The sequence below is a fragment of the Xenopus tropicalis genome, chromosome 2 (assembly GCF_000004195.4).
Source record: "Xenopus tropicalis strain Nigerian chromosome 2, UCB_Xtro_10.0, whole genome shotgun sequence".
NCBI lineage: Eukaryota > Metazoa > Chordata > Amphibia > Anura > Pipidae > Xenopus > Xenopus tropicalis.
Genome location: NC_030678.2, coordinates 18,000,472 through 18,015,737, shown reverse-complemented (window position 1 = coordinate 18,015,737; position 15,266 = coordinate 18,000,472). Strand labels below are relative to the sequence as shown.

The 15,266-nt window shown below is 40.0% G+C and overlaps 1 protein-coding gene across 1 annotated transcript in view; it reads right to left on the bottom strand.

Moving 5' to 3' along the window:
• Positions 1–407: 407 nt before the first annotated feature.
• The window catches only part of adamts5 (ADAM metallopeptidase with thrombospondin type 1 motif 5), a 79,473-nt gene continuing 64,614 nt past the window's right edge, over positions 408–15,266 (bottom strand). Inside the window, exon 8 of the mRNA XM_002935694.5 lies at positions 408–2,203. Coding sequence (XP_002935740.1) covers positions 1,642–2,203 — 562 coding nt within the window. The 3' untranslated portion in view covers positions 408–1,641. The remainder of the gene's footprint in view (positions 2,204–15,266) is intronic.

Here is a 15,266-nt window from a genome sequence, read left to right as displayed (position 1 = left end):
GTTTGCCTCAGAAACCCTACTATATATAAATAAGCTGCTGTGTAGCCCCGGGGGCAGCCATTCAAGCTGGAAAAAAGGCAAAGGTTACATAAAAGATAACAGATAAAACACCATTGTATTCTACAGAGCTTATCTGTTATCTGCTATGTAACCTGTGCCTTTTCTCCTTTTTTTTAAGCTTGAATTATTATTATTAATTATTTTGCCCATCACACCAGATGCAAACATCTTGAATCAAAATGATTTTGGAAAGACAATGGTAAAGTTGGCACGATGCTGCACTGATTATTGATCTCTTCCGTATGCCTGCTAGTTTGTAGGTTCTAGTCTTGGTGTGCCGCCATATTTCCAAGTGCTTTGTGCCACAGCTGATTACTCATTATTTACATTTTGGCTTCTATGATGACTTGTCTAGAACATTCTGAAAATAGCTGCTCTCTGTGTAGAAACAGTCTCCGTGTGGTTTGCCTTTGAATATCCAGGCATTTTGGGGTACATACTATAAAGCAAAAACAGCACTCACAGTTTGCATCCCATAATTGATACGTATGTGCCCTCATCCACAGTTACACTACAGCATTGTCTATTAAAGAGAAACACACCGCAACAGCCCAGGAAGCCTCTTATAGTTCACTATACAACGCAACTATACAACGTTCCTTTGCAACCCGGAACATAGTGAATTTATTAAGGGGATAATGTAACAAGTGCAGTGTTTGTTCCCATTCTAATACCTTATAGTAGCCAATCAGCAGCTAGCATTTACCGGACTGCTGTTTGAAAGCAAACATCTGATTTGTTGCTGTGCGTTACTAGACCTGGGGCACCTGTTCCAAGAATACCACATTTTTACGGTGTGCAACCATCTGAAACTCTGAAGACTACTTTACTCTTATATAATATTCCTTTCTTTTTTGTTTTTTTTGTTTTATAGACCTCTAGAAATATTACCAAAGTAAATATATTTATATATAAAGAATGTCAGATGTTTACAGCACTCCGGGTTTAAAAAAAATATCTTTCCACAGAAACAGCTGTGTACCTTTGACAAAGATTGTAACATTTTTGTTGAGCAAGTTCTCTATAGAGAAGGCATCACATTTTCTAAAATGAAAATCTGCTGTCATAAACGTTGTTGGGGGGGGGGGGGGGGGGAAGGAACCCATTAACGAACAGCAGTAGCTGTTTTCCAGTAAATCTCTCCAGTAGCCCCTGAAAGTAATGGAATGGTCAGAGCAGCTGCAGAAATACTTTGGTCAATCTTGTGCTTAAATAAAGAAGCGAGTGATATAACATGGCACACAATATGACACATACAGTATTTACAATCACCACAAGTATAACCTACTGCATGCCATCCACAAGTACAAATGAACAGATGTTCCTCAAGGTTTTTTTTTGTTGTTCTTTCTAGAGGTAGGTGGCATAAGAAGGAGATCTTTCTCCTTGAAACCTCCATTAGTAAATGTCACGTTCTACCTGTTTTTGATTTTGAGGTTGTGTTGCCATTTCATGGTGCACATATATCATCTCAATGAATATTTTCTTTCGGTAGAACCTCAACCAAGCCTTGGCCTACATCTGTGTAGATAGATATACCGTAGCACTACAGTAAAACCAGAGCAAATGTAAGTCCTTTGGTTAACACTTCTTCAGCAAACACTGTTTAAATGCTGATGGTCTCTGAGAAAGGAGGCACCCTTTAGCTAGTTTTCCATGCCCATCTTGACACTGGACAGTCCTGGTGTGCCAGCCGGTGTCACATGTTCTGGAACAGGAAAGCCACGGTCCTGTTACCCACTGCGGCTGGGAAATCTTTGGGACTACATTGTTAATGTTATTTATACTGTTTGTGTTGGGAACCTGTTTTGAAGGTACATAAAAACTATAACGGACGTCAAGAGGCTTGCTCTGATCAGTGGCAAGGATCTGGACTATCAAAACCTCTTGAGTGGACGAATGTCCCATGGAATGAAGCATATCTTCAGCGTGGCTCCAACCGCTGTAGTTCATAACGAAACCGTTCATTTCGATGATTGTTTCTGATGTAGATATCATATACTTCCCATTGGTGATATATTCCCCGGATTTCTTTTTTAATGCCAAATAAGCTGTGAATCTAGTCTGGTCTTTGGCCTTGTACTGTCGTACTTTTATGTGCGTCGCACCTTCTGGAATCTTAACGATATCGGTGTAGCCTTTGCTATAAAACAAAGAGAATGCATTTTAGTTAAAAGAAAATGTTATTTGGATATACAGTACAGGTATCTGACCCCTTATCCAGAAACCCTTTATCCAGAAAGTTCTGAATTACGGAAAGGCCATCTCCCACAGACTCCATTATAATTAAATAATTCACATTTGTAAAAACAATTTCCTTTTTCTTTGTAATAATAAAACAGTACCTGTACTTGATCCCAACTAAGATACAATTACCCCTTATTGGGGGCAGAACAGCCCTATTGGGTTTATTTAATGGTTAAATGATTCCCTTTTCTCTGTAATAATAAAACAGTACCTGTACTTGATCCCAACTAAGATATAATTACCCCTTATTGGGGCAGAACAGCCCTATTGGGTTTATTTAATGGTTAAATGATTCCCTTTTCTCTGTAATAATAAAACAGTACCTGTACTTGATCCCAACTAAGATACAATTACCCCTTATTGGGGGCAGAACAGCCCTATTGGGTTTATTTAATGGTTAAATGATTCCCTTTTCTCTGTAATAATAAAACAGTACCTGTACTTGATCCCAACTAAGATATAATTACCCCTTATTGGGGGCAGAACAGCCCTATTGGGTTTATTTAATGTTTAAATGATTCCCTTTTCTCTGTAATAATAAAACAGTACCTGTACTTGATCCCAACTAAGATATAATTACCCCTTATTGGGGGCAGAACAGCCCTATTGGGTTTATTTAATGGTTAAATGATTCCCTTTTCTCTGTAATAATAAAACAGTACCTGTACTTGATCCCAACTAAGATATAATTACCCCTTATTGGGGGCAGAACAGCCCTATTGGGTTTATTTAATGGTTAAACGATTCCCTTTTACACATCACCAACCCAGTCTAGCTGCGGACTGGGCCCCCTGGGACTACATTTTGCCAGGCCACCAACAGAAGCCGCCACTGATGAGGGCCATGCCTGAACAGCTCATAGACAAGTAAAAACAAGCAAAAACTTAGTAAAAATATAAGAAAATAGTAAAGAAACATAGCTGATGGTTATGAAGTCCATGAATAATAATTGTTATTTGTGCACGTGTGTATATATAGGACTACATGTATATGAATGCCTGTGCCATTTTAATTAGCACAAACAAAGGACATCACGGTGCAAGAATGTTAGGGTGAAGACACACAGAGCTACTAGTAGCAGCTACTTGTCATGGCTATTAAAATAGGCAATGCTGATCATTTACTGATAATTGTCTCTACGTGTGTTTTAGCAGAGGCAATTCTTAGTATTGTCTATGGCAGGGAATTTTCTGGCTCTTAGTAGCCGTGACAAGTAGCTCCGTGTGTCTTCGCCCTTAATTTACACAAGAAGATCGAGGTCCATGCACATAGAGTTTGGCGAAGGTTGAGTAAAACCCACCTAAAAAATATAATATAGTAAAATGGGCCCTGGCTTACCCAAGTCCAAACACCAGACTAGATGGCTGATTATTATTAATTAATTAATTATTAAACTGTACTAGATGAACAGATTAGGCAGAGTATGACCAGCTTCAGTGAACATTATAGGGGTCATTTGCAAATACAAGTGCAGTTGTGTTCCTGCCAATTTGCCTGCAGTGAGCAGTGTGTTAAACCTCAATTATTAAAAGTATAGGTATCGGACCCCTTACCTGGAAACCCATTATCCAGAAAGTTCGGAATTACGGAAAGGCCATCTCCCATAGACTCCATTTTAATCAAATAATTCATATTTTTAAAAATGATTTCCTTTTTCCCTGTAATAATAATACAGTACCTGTACTTGATCCCAACTAAGATAAAATTACCCCTTATTGGGGGCAGAACAGCCCTATTGGGTTTATTTAATGGTTAAATGATTCCCTTTTCTCTGTAATAATAAAACAGTACCTGTACTTGATCCCAACTAAGATATAATTACCCCTTATTGGGGGCAGAACAGCCCTATTGGGTTTATTTAATGGTTAAATGATTCCCTTTTCTCTGTAATAATAAAACAGTACCTGTACTTGATCCCAACTAAGATATAATTACCCCTTATTGGGGGCAGAACAGCCCTATTGGGTTTATTTAATGGTTAAATGATTCCCTTTTCTCTGTAATAATAAAACAGTACCTGTACTTGATCCCAACTAAGATATAATTACCCCTTATTGGGGCAGAACAGCCCTATTGGGTTTATTTAATGGTTAAATGATTCCCTTTTCTCTGTAATAATAAAACAGTACCTGTACTTGATCCCAACTAAGATATAATTACCCCTTATTGGGGCAGAACAGCCCTATTGGGTTTATTTAATGGTTAAATAATTCCCTTTTCTCTGTAATAATAAAACAGTACCTGTACTTGATCCCAACTAAGATATAATTACCCCTTATTGGGGGCAGAACAGCCCTATTGGGTTTATTTAATGGTTAAATGATTCCCTTTTCTCTGTAATAATAAAACAGTACCTGTACTTGATCCCAACTAAGATATAATTACCCCTTATTGGGGGCAGAACAGCCCTATTGGGTTTATTTAATGGTTAAACGATTCCCTTTTACACATCACCAACCCAGTCTAGCTGCGGACTGGGCCCCCTGGGACTACATTTTGCCAGGCCACCAACAGAAGCCGCCACTGATGAGGGCCATGCCTGAACAGCTCATAGACAAGTAAAAACAAGCAAAAACTTAGTAAAAATATAAGAAAATAGTAAAGAAACATAGCTGATGGTTATGAAGTCCATGAATAATAATTGTTATTTGTGCACGTGTGTATATATAGGACTACATGTATATGAATGCCTGTGCCATTTTAATTAGCACAAACAAAGGACATCACGGTGCAAGAATGTTAGGGTGAAGACACACAGAGCTACTAGTAGCAGCTACTTGTCATGGCTATTAAAATAGGCAATGCTGATCATTTACTGATAATTGTCTCTACGTGTGTTTTAGCAGAGGCAATTCTTAGTATTGTCTATGGCAGGGAATTTTCTGGCTCTTAGTAGCCGTGACAAGTAGCTCCGTGTGTCTTCGCCCTTAATTTACACAAGAAGATCGAGGTCCATGCACATAGAGTTTGGCGAAGGTTGAGTAAAACCCACCTAAAAAATATAATATAGTAAAATGGGCCCTGGCTTACCCAAGTCCAAACACCAGACTAGATGGCTGATTATTATTAATTAATTAATTATTAAACTGTACTAGATGAACAGATTAGGCAGAGTATGACCAGCTTCAGTGAACATTATAGGGGTCATTTGCAAATACAAGTGCAGTTGTGTTCCTGCCAATTTGCCTGCAGTGAGCAGTGTGTTAAACCTCAATTATTAAAAGTATAGGTATCGGACCCCTTACCTGGAAACCCATTATCCAGAAAGTTCGGAATTACGGAAAGGCCATCTCCCATAGACTCCATTTTAATCAAATAATTCATATTTTTAAAAATGATTTCCTTTTTCCCTGTAATAATAATACAGTACCTGTACTTGATCCCAACTAAGATAAAATTACCCCTTATTGGGGGCAGAACAGCCCTATTGGGTTTATTTAATGGTTAAATGATTCCCTTTTCTCTGTAATAATAAAACAGTACCTGTACTTGATCCCAACTAAGATATAATTACCCCTTATTGGGGGCAGAACAGCCCTATTGGGTTTATTTAATGGTTAAATGATTCCCTTTTCTCTGTAATAATAAAACAGTACCTGTACTTGATCCCAACTAAGATATAATTACCCCTTATTGGGGGCAGAACAGCCCTATTGGGTTTATTTAATGGTTAAATGATTCCCTTTTCTCTGTAATAATAAAACAGTACCTGTACTTGATCCCAACTAAGATATAATTACCCCTTATTGGGGCAGAACAGCCCTATTGGGTTTATTTAATGGTTAAATGATTCCCTTTTCTCTGTAATAATAAAACAGTACCTGTACTTGATCCCAACTAAGATATAATTACCCCTTATTGGGGCAGAACAGCCCTATTGGGTTTATTTAATGGTTAAATAATTCCCTTTTCTCTGTAATAATAAAACAGTACCTGTACTTGATCCCAACTAAGGTATAATTACCCCTTATTGGGGGCAGAACAGCCCTATTGGGTTTATTTAATGGTTAAATGATTCCCTTTTCCCTGTAATAATAAAACAGTAGCTGTACTTGATCCCAACTAAGATATAATTAATCCTTATTGGAAGCAAAACAAGCCTATTGGGTTTAATTACTGTTCAAATAATGTTTTTAGCAGACGTAAGGTAGGAGATCCAAATTATGGAAAGACCCCTTTTCCTGAAAACCCCAGGTCCCGAACATTCTGGATAATGGGTCCCATACCTGTGTGCTCTTTGCACTTCCATATAGTTGTGCTCAGCTTGCCCATTCCTGAGCCTATTGATGCAGGGAAACCTGGAGCCACCGCCACCTCCTGAGCAGGTGTGTGCCCCAGGGTTACCTTGGTGCCTAGCGTCAGTAGACTCAGCACCCTTGTGCCTAAACAATCAGCCATGGACGTCACTCACACGCAAAGACCAGAAATTATGCCAGCATGACTTTTGTGTAATTGAATCCAATTTGCAATGAATTGTGTGTGCAGTTACGTAAATTTTGTCACATTTCACACAATATCAATGGCGCTTGAAATCACACATTGCACACTGCACTTGGGGACATAAATGACCACTTATATGTAAATTGGGGCAATTTCCTGGTGTTATTGGGCCTTTAACAGGCACAGTGTTAACCATGTACTTGTCTCATTTTCTATAAGCCTCGAACCAGCTGCGGCCTCAGCTGCACATCACGTCCCAGAATTCCTTTCCAGGAGTTTAAGATCAAAACACGTGTGAGCGGGGCCTTATTTCATGACCCTGCTATGATTGGACTTGGCAGATCTGAAGCCAGGACACATGTCCATACTCATTTGTACAGAGTTATTCTTTTAATTCATTATTTACAATGTGGTTGATGCTGTGAACATCAATGTCTTCCTCTCCACAAAGCAATATAGAAATATTTTTAAATCTGTGTTTTCTAGCACTTTCCATTCCTACTCACATACTGTACATATTTAATGTATTCAGCATTTATTGCCCAATTTACTGAAGGGATACACATCCACAACAATCACTTGCTACGTCAAATGAGTGACAGATTTGTATGTACCAAGCAATACGCACAAGAGGAATGCTATTAGTGCAAATCTTTACATTCACAAGAAGGTCATTATTTTTTAATAAAAAATACTTTACTCTAATTTAGATGCCCATGATATTTGTCTTCTAGAAAATTAATTGTTCCCCCTGAAACACAATAGTAAACATGTAGAACACACATTGAGGATCCCTGACTTGCAAAGACTACAAACTTGTTTTTGGAGAATTAAATATCATATATATATATATATACATCGGTATATTTCCTTAGGCAACTAAACATGGCAAATAAACAAGGACAGACATCCAAAATGTGGTGTATTGCCTACAATAAATGTATTATGGTAAGCATGGTCAGCATTAGGGTGAATAGCTCTTTGTAAAGGTTACCCATAGACAATTTGAAACGTAGGGTACAAAGTAAAAAGTATTTTAGTTTTCAGAACATGCCTCCCATATGGTGCCCTGTCCAAAGCTGAACACCCTAAAGGCTTCCCATGATTGCAAGAGAGCCAAATGAACATAGTGTTGTAGCAATATTTGCCTTAAGGGATCTAACTGGCTTGACCTGCGTCCAAATGGGACCCACTTGTATAAACCCTGGCCTACGATCCCCATTTTTACCTGCTTGGACCTTTACCCGACCCATAACACAACACACAGCCTGCTACCTGCCCTGAAACACTGAAGTGGTGTTTTTATAAAATGGAGAGACATTCTACAAGAGCAGATTGAGGGCAGGAATGGAGACGGAGGAGCTGATTTGGGAGAAAGAGTAAAAAGCTCTGAGACCTGGTCCCCCACCCATATTTAACTACTCACAACTCCTTATTACTCTGCAGATACCTATCCCGGTGCAGGACTAGATAATTAAGTATTGGTAATTTCATCTGCTTTATGAATATCCCAGAGGTCAATATTCACACACTATAACAGATTGCTTGAGATTTATACGGGACAAATGAGAGTTCTAATAAAATGTAGTTTCTCATTGCTTTCCTCAGAAACATTTATGAGCAAACTATGGTGTGGGACAGTTCCCGGCAACACTGCTTACCGGTATCTCTGGTTTTACTCCAAACTTCAAATTCTAGAAATTTGAATGGTTAATGACCCTCTATATTTTCCAAGACAAAATACACAAACCAGTGCCTAGTTTTTACATATAAAACACATGAACACAACCCTAAAGTGCGCTAAGATGTCCTTTAATGCTGCTCTATATTTTAGAGATGCTCTTCCTCTTAATAGAATTTCACCTACTAATTAGAACCCAGATTTACTTTCTTCCAAAGAATAAAAACATCTGAAATTGAAGGGGGGTGAACCCAACATCTATATGAATTGTGCAGTACTGGTTATTGGCTAGCCTGGGTCACAGTGAACAGATCAGACAGTCGCTCAGTTTGATGAGAAGATTGCAGCAGAGAGGACATGATGAGTGACAAGATCCCTTACTAAAGGGATTATTTTCCTACTGACAAACCATGGCAGGCAGCCTTGACTGTAAAAGCCTATAAGTGTGACAGTGTCTAATATTAGACAAAGTTAAGGCAGTTTTATCTCTTCAAAACTTCTTATATATTTATTTTTCAAGATTCAAACCTCCATGTGGAGAGCACCCTTTTGCGATAACAACTGTGCTGTTTTTCCCTGTTCTTCCCATCGTCATCACTGAAAAGATCAGTGATGACAAACCATGCCATTGGTTGAACTGGACATTACACACGCATTGCACTTTTAAGGAGGAGACCCTCAGCAGAAGGAATCCTGGGAAGTATTTTCATGGAATACCCTATAGACCAGGGATCCCCAACCAGTGGCTCAGGGGCAACATGTTGCTCCCCAACCCCTTGGGTGTTGCTCTCAGTGCCCCCAAACCAGGTAGTTATTTTTGAATTCCTGACTTGGGGGCAAGTTTTGGTTGAATAAAAACAAGATTTCCTACCAAATAAAGCCCCTGTAAGCTGATAGTGTGCATAGAGGCCCCTAATAGCCAATCACAGCCCTTATTTGGCTCCTCCATGAACTTTTATGGTGCTTGTGTTGCTCTCCAAGTCATTTTACATTCGACTGTGGCTCACGAGCAAGAAAGGTTGGGGATCCCTGCTATAGACTAAAGCTCTGATGAGTCCCAATAAGAGTGAAACTGGTCTGTAGCTGGGGTCTGAAGGCTGCAAATAATAAAAGGTTATAAGAACTTGTGATAAAGAGGGAAGGGTCAGCCTGTTGTCTCTTTAAGGTCTAATTTACCACTTCATAACTTGTCCCCTTCTACAGCCCTCTGGATCATTTAAGCCCTAGCCTAACCCTCGTAATATTCCATAACTGTAACCCTATCACCGGCTACCCAAGGGTAGGCCCGACTGCCACTGTGGCTCCAACTACTTCAGCAGCCATCTCCTGATAATCCCCTTCTTACCACTTGGAAAGGAAGGGAGAGCATAAGCTGATAACAAAAATTGCATCTTGTTCTACCTTCCACTTCCTTTTGCCTCCTACTAAAAACTACATTTCCCATAATTCCCTTCTTCTAAAAAACAGAACCCTATTCCTATTGTTACCCAGCCACTGACTTAATACCCTGGACTTTCATTCCTAGCCTGTCTGACTAGGGAAGTCATATTGTGCTTCTGCTTGCATTACATGTAGCTATTGTAAATTCTGCATAGACAATAAAAGGTCTGATATGCAATTTTCACAGATTCAATTTGATATGCAATTCAATTCAGAACTTTTCTCACGGTTTATCATGTGAAAACTCTACTAAAGTCTATGGGAAAAAGCTGGAAATTAATTTGGAGAAGTCCTTTCCCCTCTCATCCATGAGTTTTCATGCAATAGACCATGAGATAACTTTTTCTAATTGAATTTAATCTGGCCCATTGTGCCTTTATCCCCTTGGTATGTGATACCAGTCAGTATTGTTATGCCAAATGCAATTCAGAACTCACTGGGAGATACCACTGATTGGGGGAGTCTTTAGACCTCTCAATATGAAGGCAGAACATGACGTAGGGGACTATAAGGGATGCAAATAGAATACTGGCTTATACAACAGCTTAATATTACAGGAACAACTCTCTATAACGCTGGTGCAGATCTTCCAAGAGGTTACACGCTACAAAACTTTTTACTGATGGAACTCCCTCCATGAACCTGAAGTACATTTCCTTGGCTCACACATCACTGGATCTCCATTGATACAGTCAGCAAACGTTTTTAGCCATTATACTGATTATTTTGGTCTGTTTCAAGCTTTCCAGCTCCCAAACGGCCAATTTCGGGGAGTTATCATTTATAGTTTTGCGCGGATGTGCAGTCAGTTATCTCTAAGTGCTTTCTGAAAGTTATTCTGATATTGAAGGACAAGAAGTAGCAGTGCATGCAGTTCTTCTATATCTGAGATTACATCACCAGATAAATATTGCAGGGATAGAGGAAACATCTGCTGACCAGAGCAAACATTTATCACTGAATTAATGGGGGTTGATTTACTAGAACTTAAATGACTAGATTTTATTTAAAGAGGAAACAAAAACTTTACCAGGATACTGGTTGCACTATATACTGTACAATTACCCATCAGCAGCCGATTATCCCCCCTTAGCTAAAGCCAAGGTCTTGTACTGCCTGGCTTCCACTCTCTTGTTTCTAGTTTCTCTGCATTTCTCTCATCCAAGCAGGAGATCATTTGAACCAATGGTTCCCAAACTGTATACCTTTCCCCATGAAGGGACCCGGAGCAGCGGTTTGCATCTTGGGGTGGGGGGAGCTTAATATGAATTTTTTCAAATATTAAATGAAGGCTCTCTGATGATTGCTACTCTCAGAGTTGGACTTGGGCATCCAGGCCCAGCCACAGCCACACCCCGCTCCACCCCCAGCTACTGCCATTCCCACTCTGCTGCCCTACTTACTTTACTGATAAAAATTAAAGATGGTTGTGCCCATTTTAAATGTTTAACAGCAAAGTAAAGCAGTGCAGCTGAGCAGAGAGCTATAGTGCCTGGGGGCAGCTGGCTTGCAGGCAAGCCTCCACAGGGTCATGGTCCATCAGATTTTTCCCGGGATCCAGGTGGACCATTCTGACCCTGGCTCTCATTAAAGAAACGTCTGAGAATAAGCCTAGCCCCCTCCACAGGCTTTCAACTCCCTTTCCAAACTGCACCACCAGGGTCTGGTTCTCTCCACAGAAGTATATGCAGTTGAAGCTTATCTGGAACCTTCTTCAGCCAGGTCCACACTGGTGATCACAGTAAAGAGGACCCAAAGCGGCATAAGATGACCAAAACAATGTGTATTTTCCAGTACGGAAATGCTTAAGTTTGCTTGAAGTTTGCCCTGGCTGTGCAGTTTGAAGGGGAAACATGTAGTGGGGATTGGGGTTCTTCTCCCTTAAGATAAAATTACTAAAACCCTGTCTTATTGAATCTTGATTAAAGCAGTGAGTTCTAAATCTGGCATGTGATTTCAAAGTCACGACAAGATCAACAGTGTTCTATGGTCTATTCAACAGTAGTGTGGAGAGACCTTAATACAGTTATATCCAGGGAGAGAAAAGAAACCAAGCAAAGCAAGCTACAAAATAAATATTTCTCTGCTAATTGTAAGGGAAAACACAAGTATTTCATTTCATTTTCTTTGGGTTGAGTTGTTGTATCGCTCTTCCAGTACTGTCAGGTTGATTTCAGGTTGGCAGCGAAGGCTTTGCATTTATTTGTTCATAACATATGAACCAAATGTTATAATCCACGGCCATCGATTCTACTCGTTGCTAAGCCATGTTATCGTTTATACAAGAGGTCATCATAAAAAGGAAATATTCCAGGGCTGCTAACCATCTGCATTCTTTGTTTAGATAAGACCTTGAGCAGGAGAAGGAGCCTGTGTGTTTGAGTTGCCTGCCGCACTAACACTACACTGCATTCATAACAGCACAAGGTACACAAGGCAAAATGCTGCCCCGGCCAGACATAACAAGTGAAGTAAGGGAATCATTTAGCGTCTCTTGGGATTTAAACACCTTTTCAGAAAAACATGCCATGGGAGCACCCTGTATGTTCCCTGTATAAGGAAAAGATGATCGTTACAGGGGTGTTACACAATTTAGATGTTTCAGCTTTTTAATTATAACACGGTTGCAATCATTTCTATCAAAGTAATGTGTATTTAAAAGAAATTTTGGATAATGCTTGAGAGCATCATAGGGAGTCATTAGGGAAGAGGAGGAGATCATGGACGTAGAGAAGCAAGCTGGAATAGGGAATGCCTGGAGGAAATCTTAGGAATCGATAATGCCCACAACATCACATTAGCGCCAGCATTGCCAACTGCTAGAAAAGTCATCTTAAACGGCTTTTATCCAGCCCCGCCACCTTCGGCAGTGTGAAAACTCTTTATATGAGAGTCCTTGTATCTGTAAATGGTATAACTCAGCGTCTGTCTGTTTGATATCCACTGATGAACTGTGACATGTGACCGTTTGCAGAAAATAAGGCCAAGTTAACACTAGCAACAATGTGCTACAGAGAAAGAGGCGACAGAGCTGTGGGAGTGAGACGTGGGATGGGACCTTATATCTGACTCCTAAGGCAGCTGAATAAAGATAACCAAGTATTTTAGTAAATTGCTAAACCTAAAGTAAACTGTATTTCTCTTCATTTATCTTGATTGGAATTACCCAGTCGATTAATTTTTAAGAGAATTCAAGCGGACAACATGCAGGCCATCCAGCCTTTCATTAGGTATTTTGCTAAAAAGTATATTCACAGAGCTGTTACAAAGTTTAGCTAAAGCTTCATACTTAAAGGAGAACTAAACCCTAAACATGAATATGGCTAAAAATGTCACTTTTTATATACTGAACTTACTGCACCAGACTAAAGGTTCAGCATATTTTTAGCTTGCCATCTTGGTTATAAGTGTCAGTGACACGCACATGCTCAGTGTGCTCTGGGGAGCTGCCATGTAGTAATTATCTGTATTCATTACTAATCAGTCTTATATTGTGACATTTAAATTCTGTATATACAGTATATTGTGCGTCAGTCCCTAAGCTCAGGTAAGTGCCAGCAGCAAAGAGCATGTACTGGGAATCAGCAGAATATAAAATAGGGAGCCATTAGGAAGAATAAAAGATGGGGAGCTATCAGAGGCACAGATCTTCCCTGTAGTTAAGCTTTACTTCTTTAAGGTGGCAATACACAGGCACATAAAGGCTACAGAGTCAGCATGCCCATGTATGAGGCACTCCCAGTACAGATATTTCTCAAGATATAAATTAATTGATGAGATCCAGTCAGTGGCCAATGCTCATATCAGCCCCGTGATTGGCCACAATGAGGTGAAAGCCACTCATTTAAAACCTTTCCAGATGAGCAAATCCTTCAGTACATGGCCAGCTTTAAAAAAAAAAAGTTGAGCATCTCACTAACTATAACCCTCATCCCCAACCCAGTACTGACTGTTCCTGTGCCCCGACCCATTCTCCCCATACCCAAGTGCCACATTTGTTGCAGTGCAGAATGCAGCAAGGGCATTAGGACTTGGAAATGTCACCTTGGCAATTTCTAGGTTTCTGCTACATCCACCTGACTGGCAAGTTATTTGACAAGAACTTCATGGAAAATATGGTTGCTAATCGGTTGGGACCTTGAAATTAGTGATTTTCTGTTCTTCTAGCATGAGAGCCGAAGGGTATGTCTGTATAACTGCCATGTTGATTGCTTGACACTTGACAGATCTGTGTACACATATTGCCAAGTTAAATACCTTTCAAGCACATTCCTTTCCACCACCAAGTAGACATGTACAAGCCCCAATACCACTCCATGGAATGCACACAAGCCAACATGACACATGCTGCATGCACTTTAACATGATCTGCACAAAAATATAAAATGTAGCTATTAACAGTGTTCCAAGCAGGGATGGAAGCTTATTAATACTTCATTTACTCCAATTAAAGCAATTAGAAAGTGCTCCTTTGGGACAGGCTGTTGCCATTTGCATCACAACCAGACAATAATCTGTATTAAAGATACTTGAAAGATGCAGAATGCTAATGTAATACTATTTTGACTTAGATAAGGCAAATCCTGGCTAGTAGCGCAGTGTAGAGCATGTGTTACATGCGACCCTTAATACTTAGGCATGGGCCTCCGCTAAGTGGGAGATTTACTATGGAGCGAGGGTGTAGTTGAAACAACTAGCTGAGGTTGAATGTCACAGTGGTAAATAGCAGTTGTGACCTTTAGAGACAGTATTGCCCACACTGGAGATATGCAGAGCTATTAGCTGAGAGCCCAAGATGGATGGATTTACTGGAACGGATCCGGTTCAGGGGTTAATACTAGCCTGAATCCTATGTCTTAACTGTGGTTCCTACAACAAGGCATACAGAGCCTGGGGTAGGCTAAACCCTTAGTATCTCCTTTAGTGGGGCTAATGGCTGCCCTTTCTAGATAAGCTGACTATGCTCACCTCTACTAGAGAGTGCTATTAAATAGATCTGCTGCGCTTTCTTATCCTCATTCACGGGGCCCTGTCCCCGAATTTCACTAGAGATATAGTATTCTCTAGGGTACAATGCTTCTGGAGCCTAAGGTTCTGCCTCCAGGCTCAGTGGAGCTGTTACTTGGAAAGCAGCCTACAGCCAAAGAGGAAGCCACACCTCCTTGCAAGACACTATATCAGTCTGCAGGGGGAGTGGTCAACCTGTATAAACCTATAAGGGATACAGTTACATAACTGAAACCTCAGTATAAGGGCTCTGTCCAATAACAGTAAAGATTGTGAAGAGGTAGGGGAGCTTAACCCTATGGGTCCCTACACTAAGTTTATTAATTGATGCGCTTTATCAGTCCGCATATTATAGCCACTTGGATGAACACTATATAGACAAACCCCCATA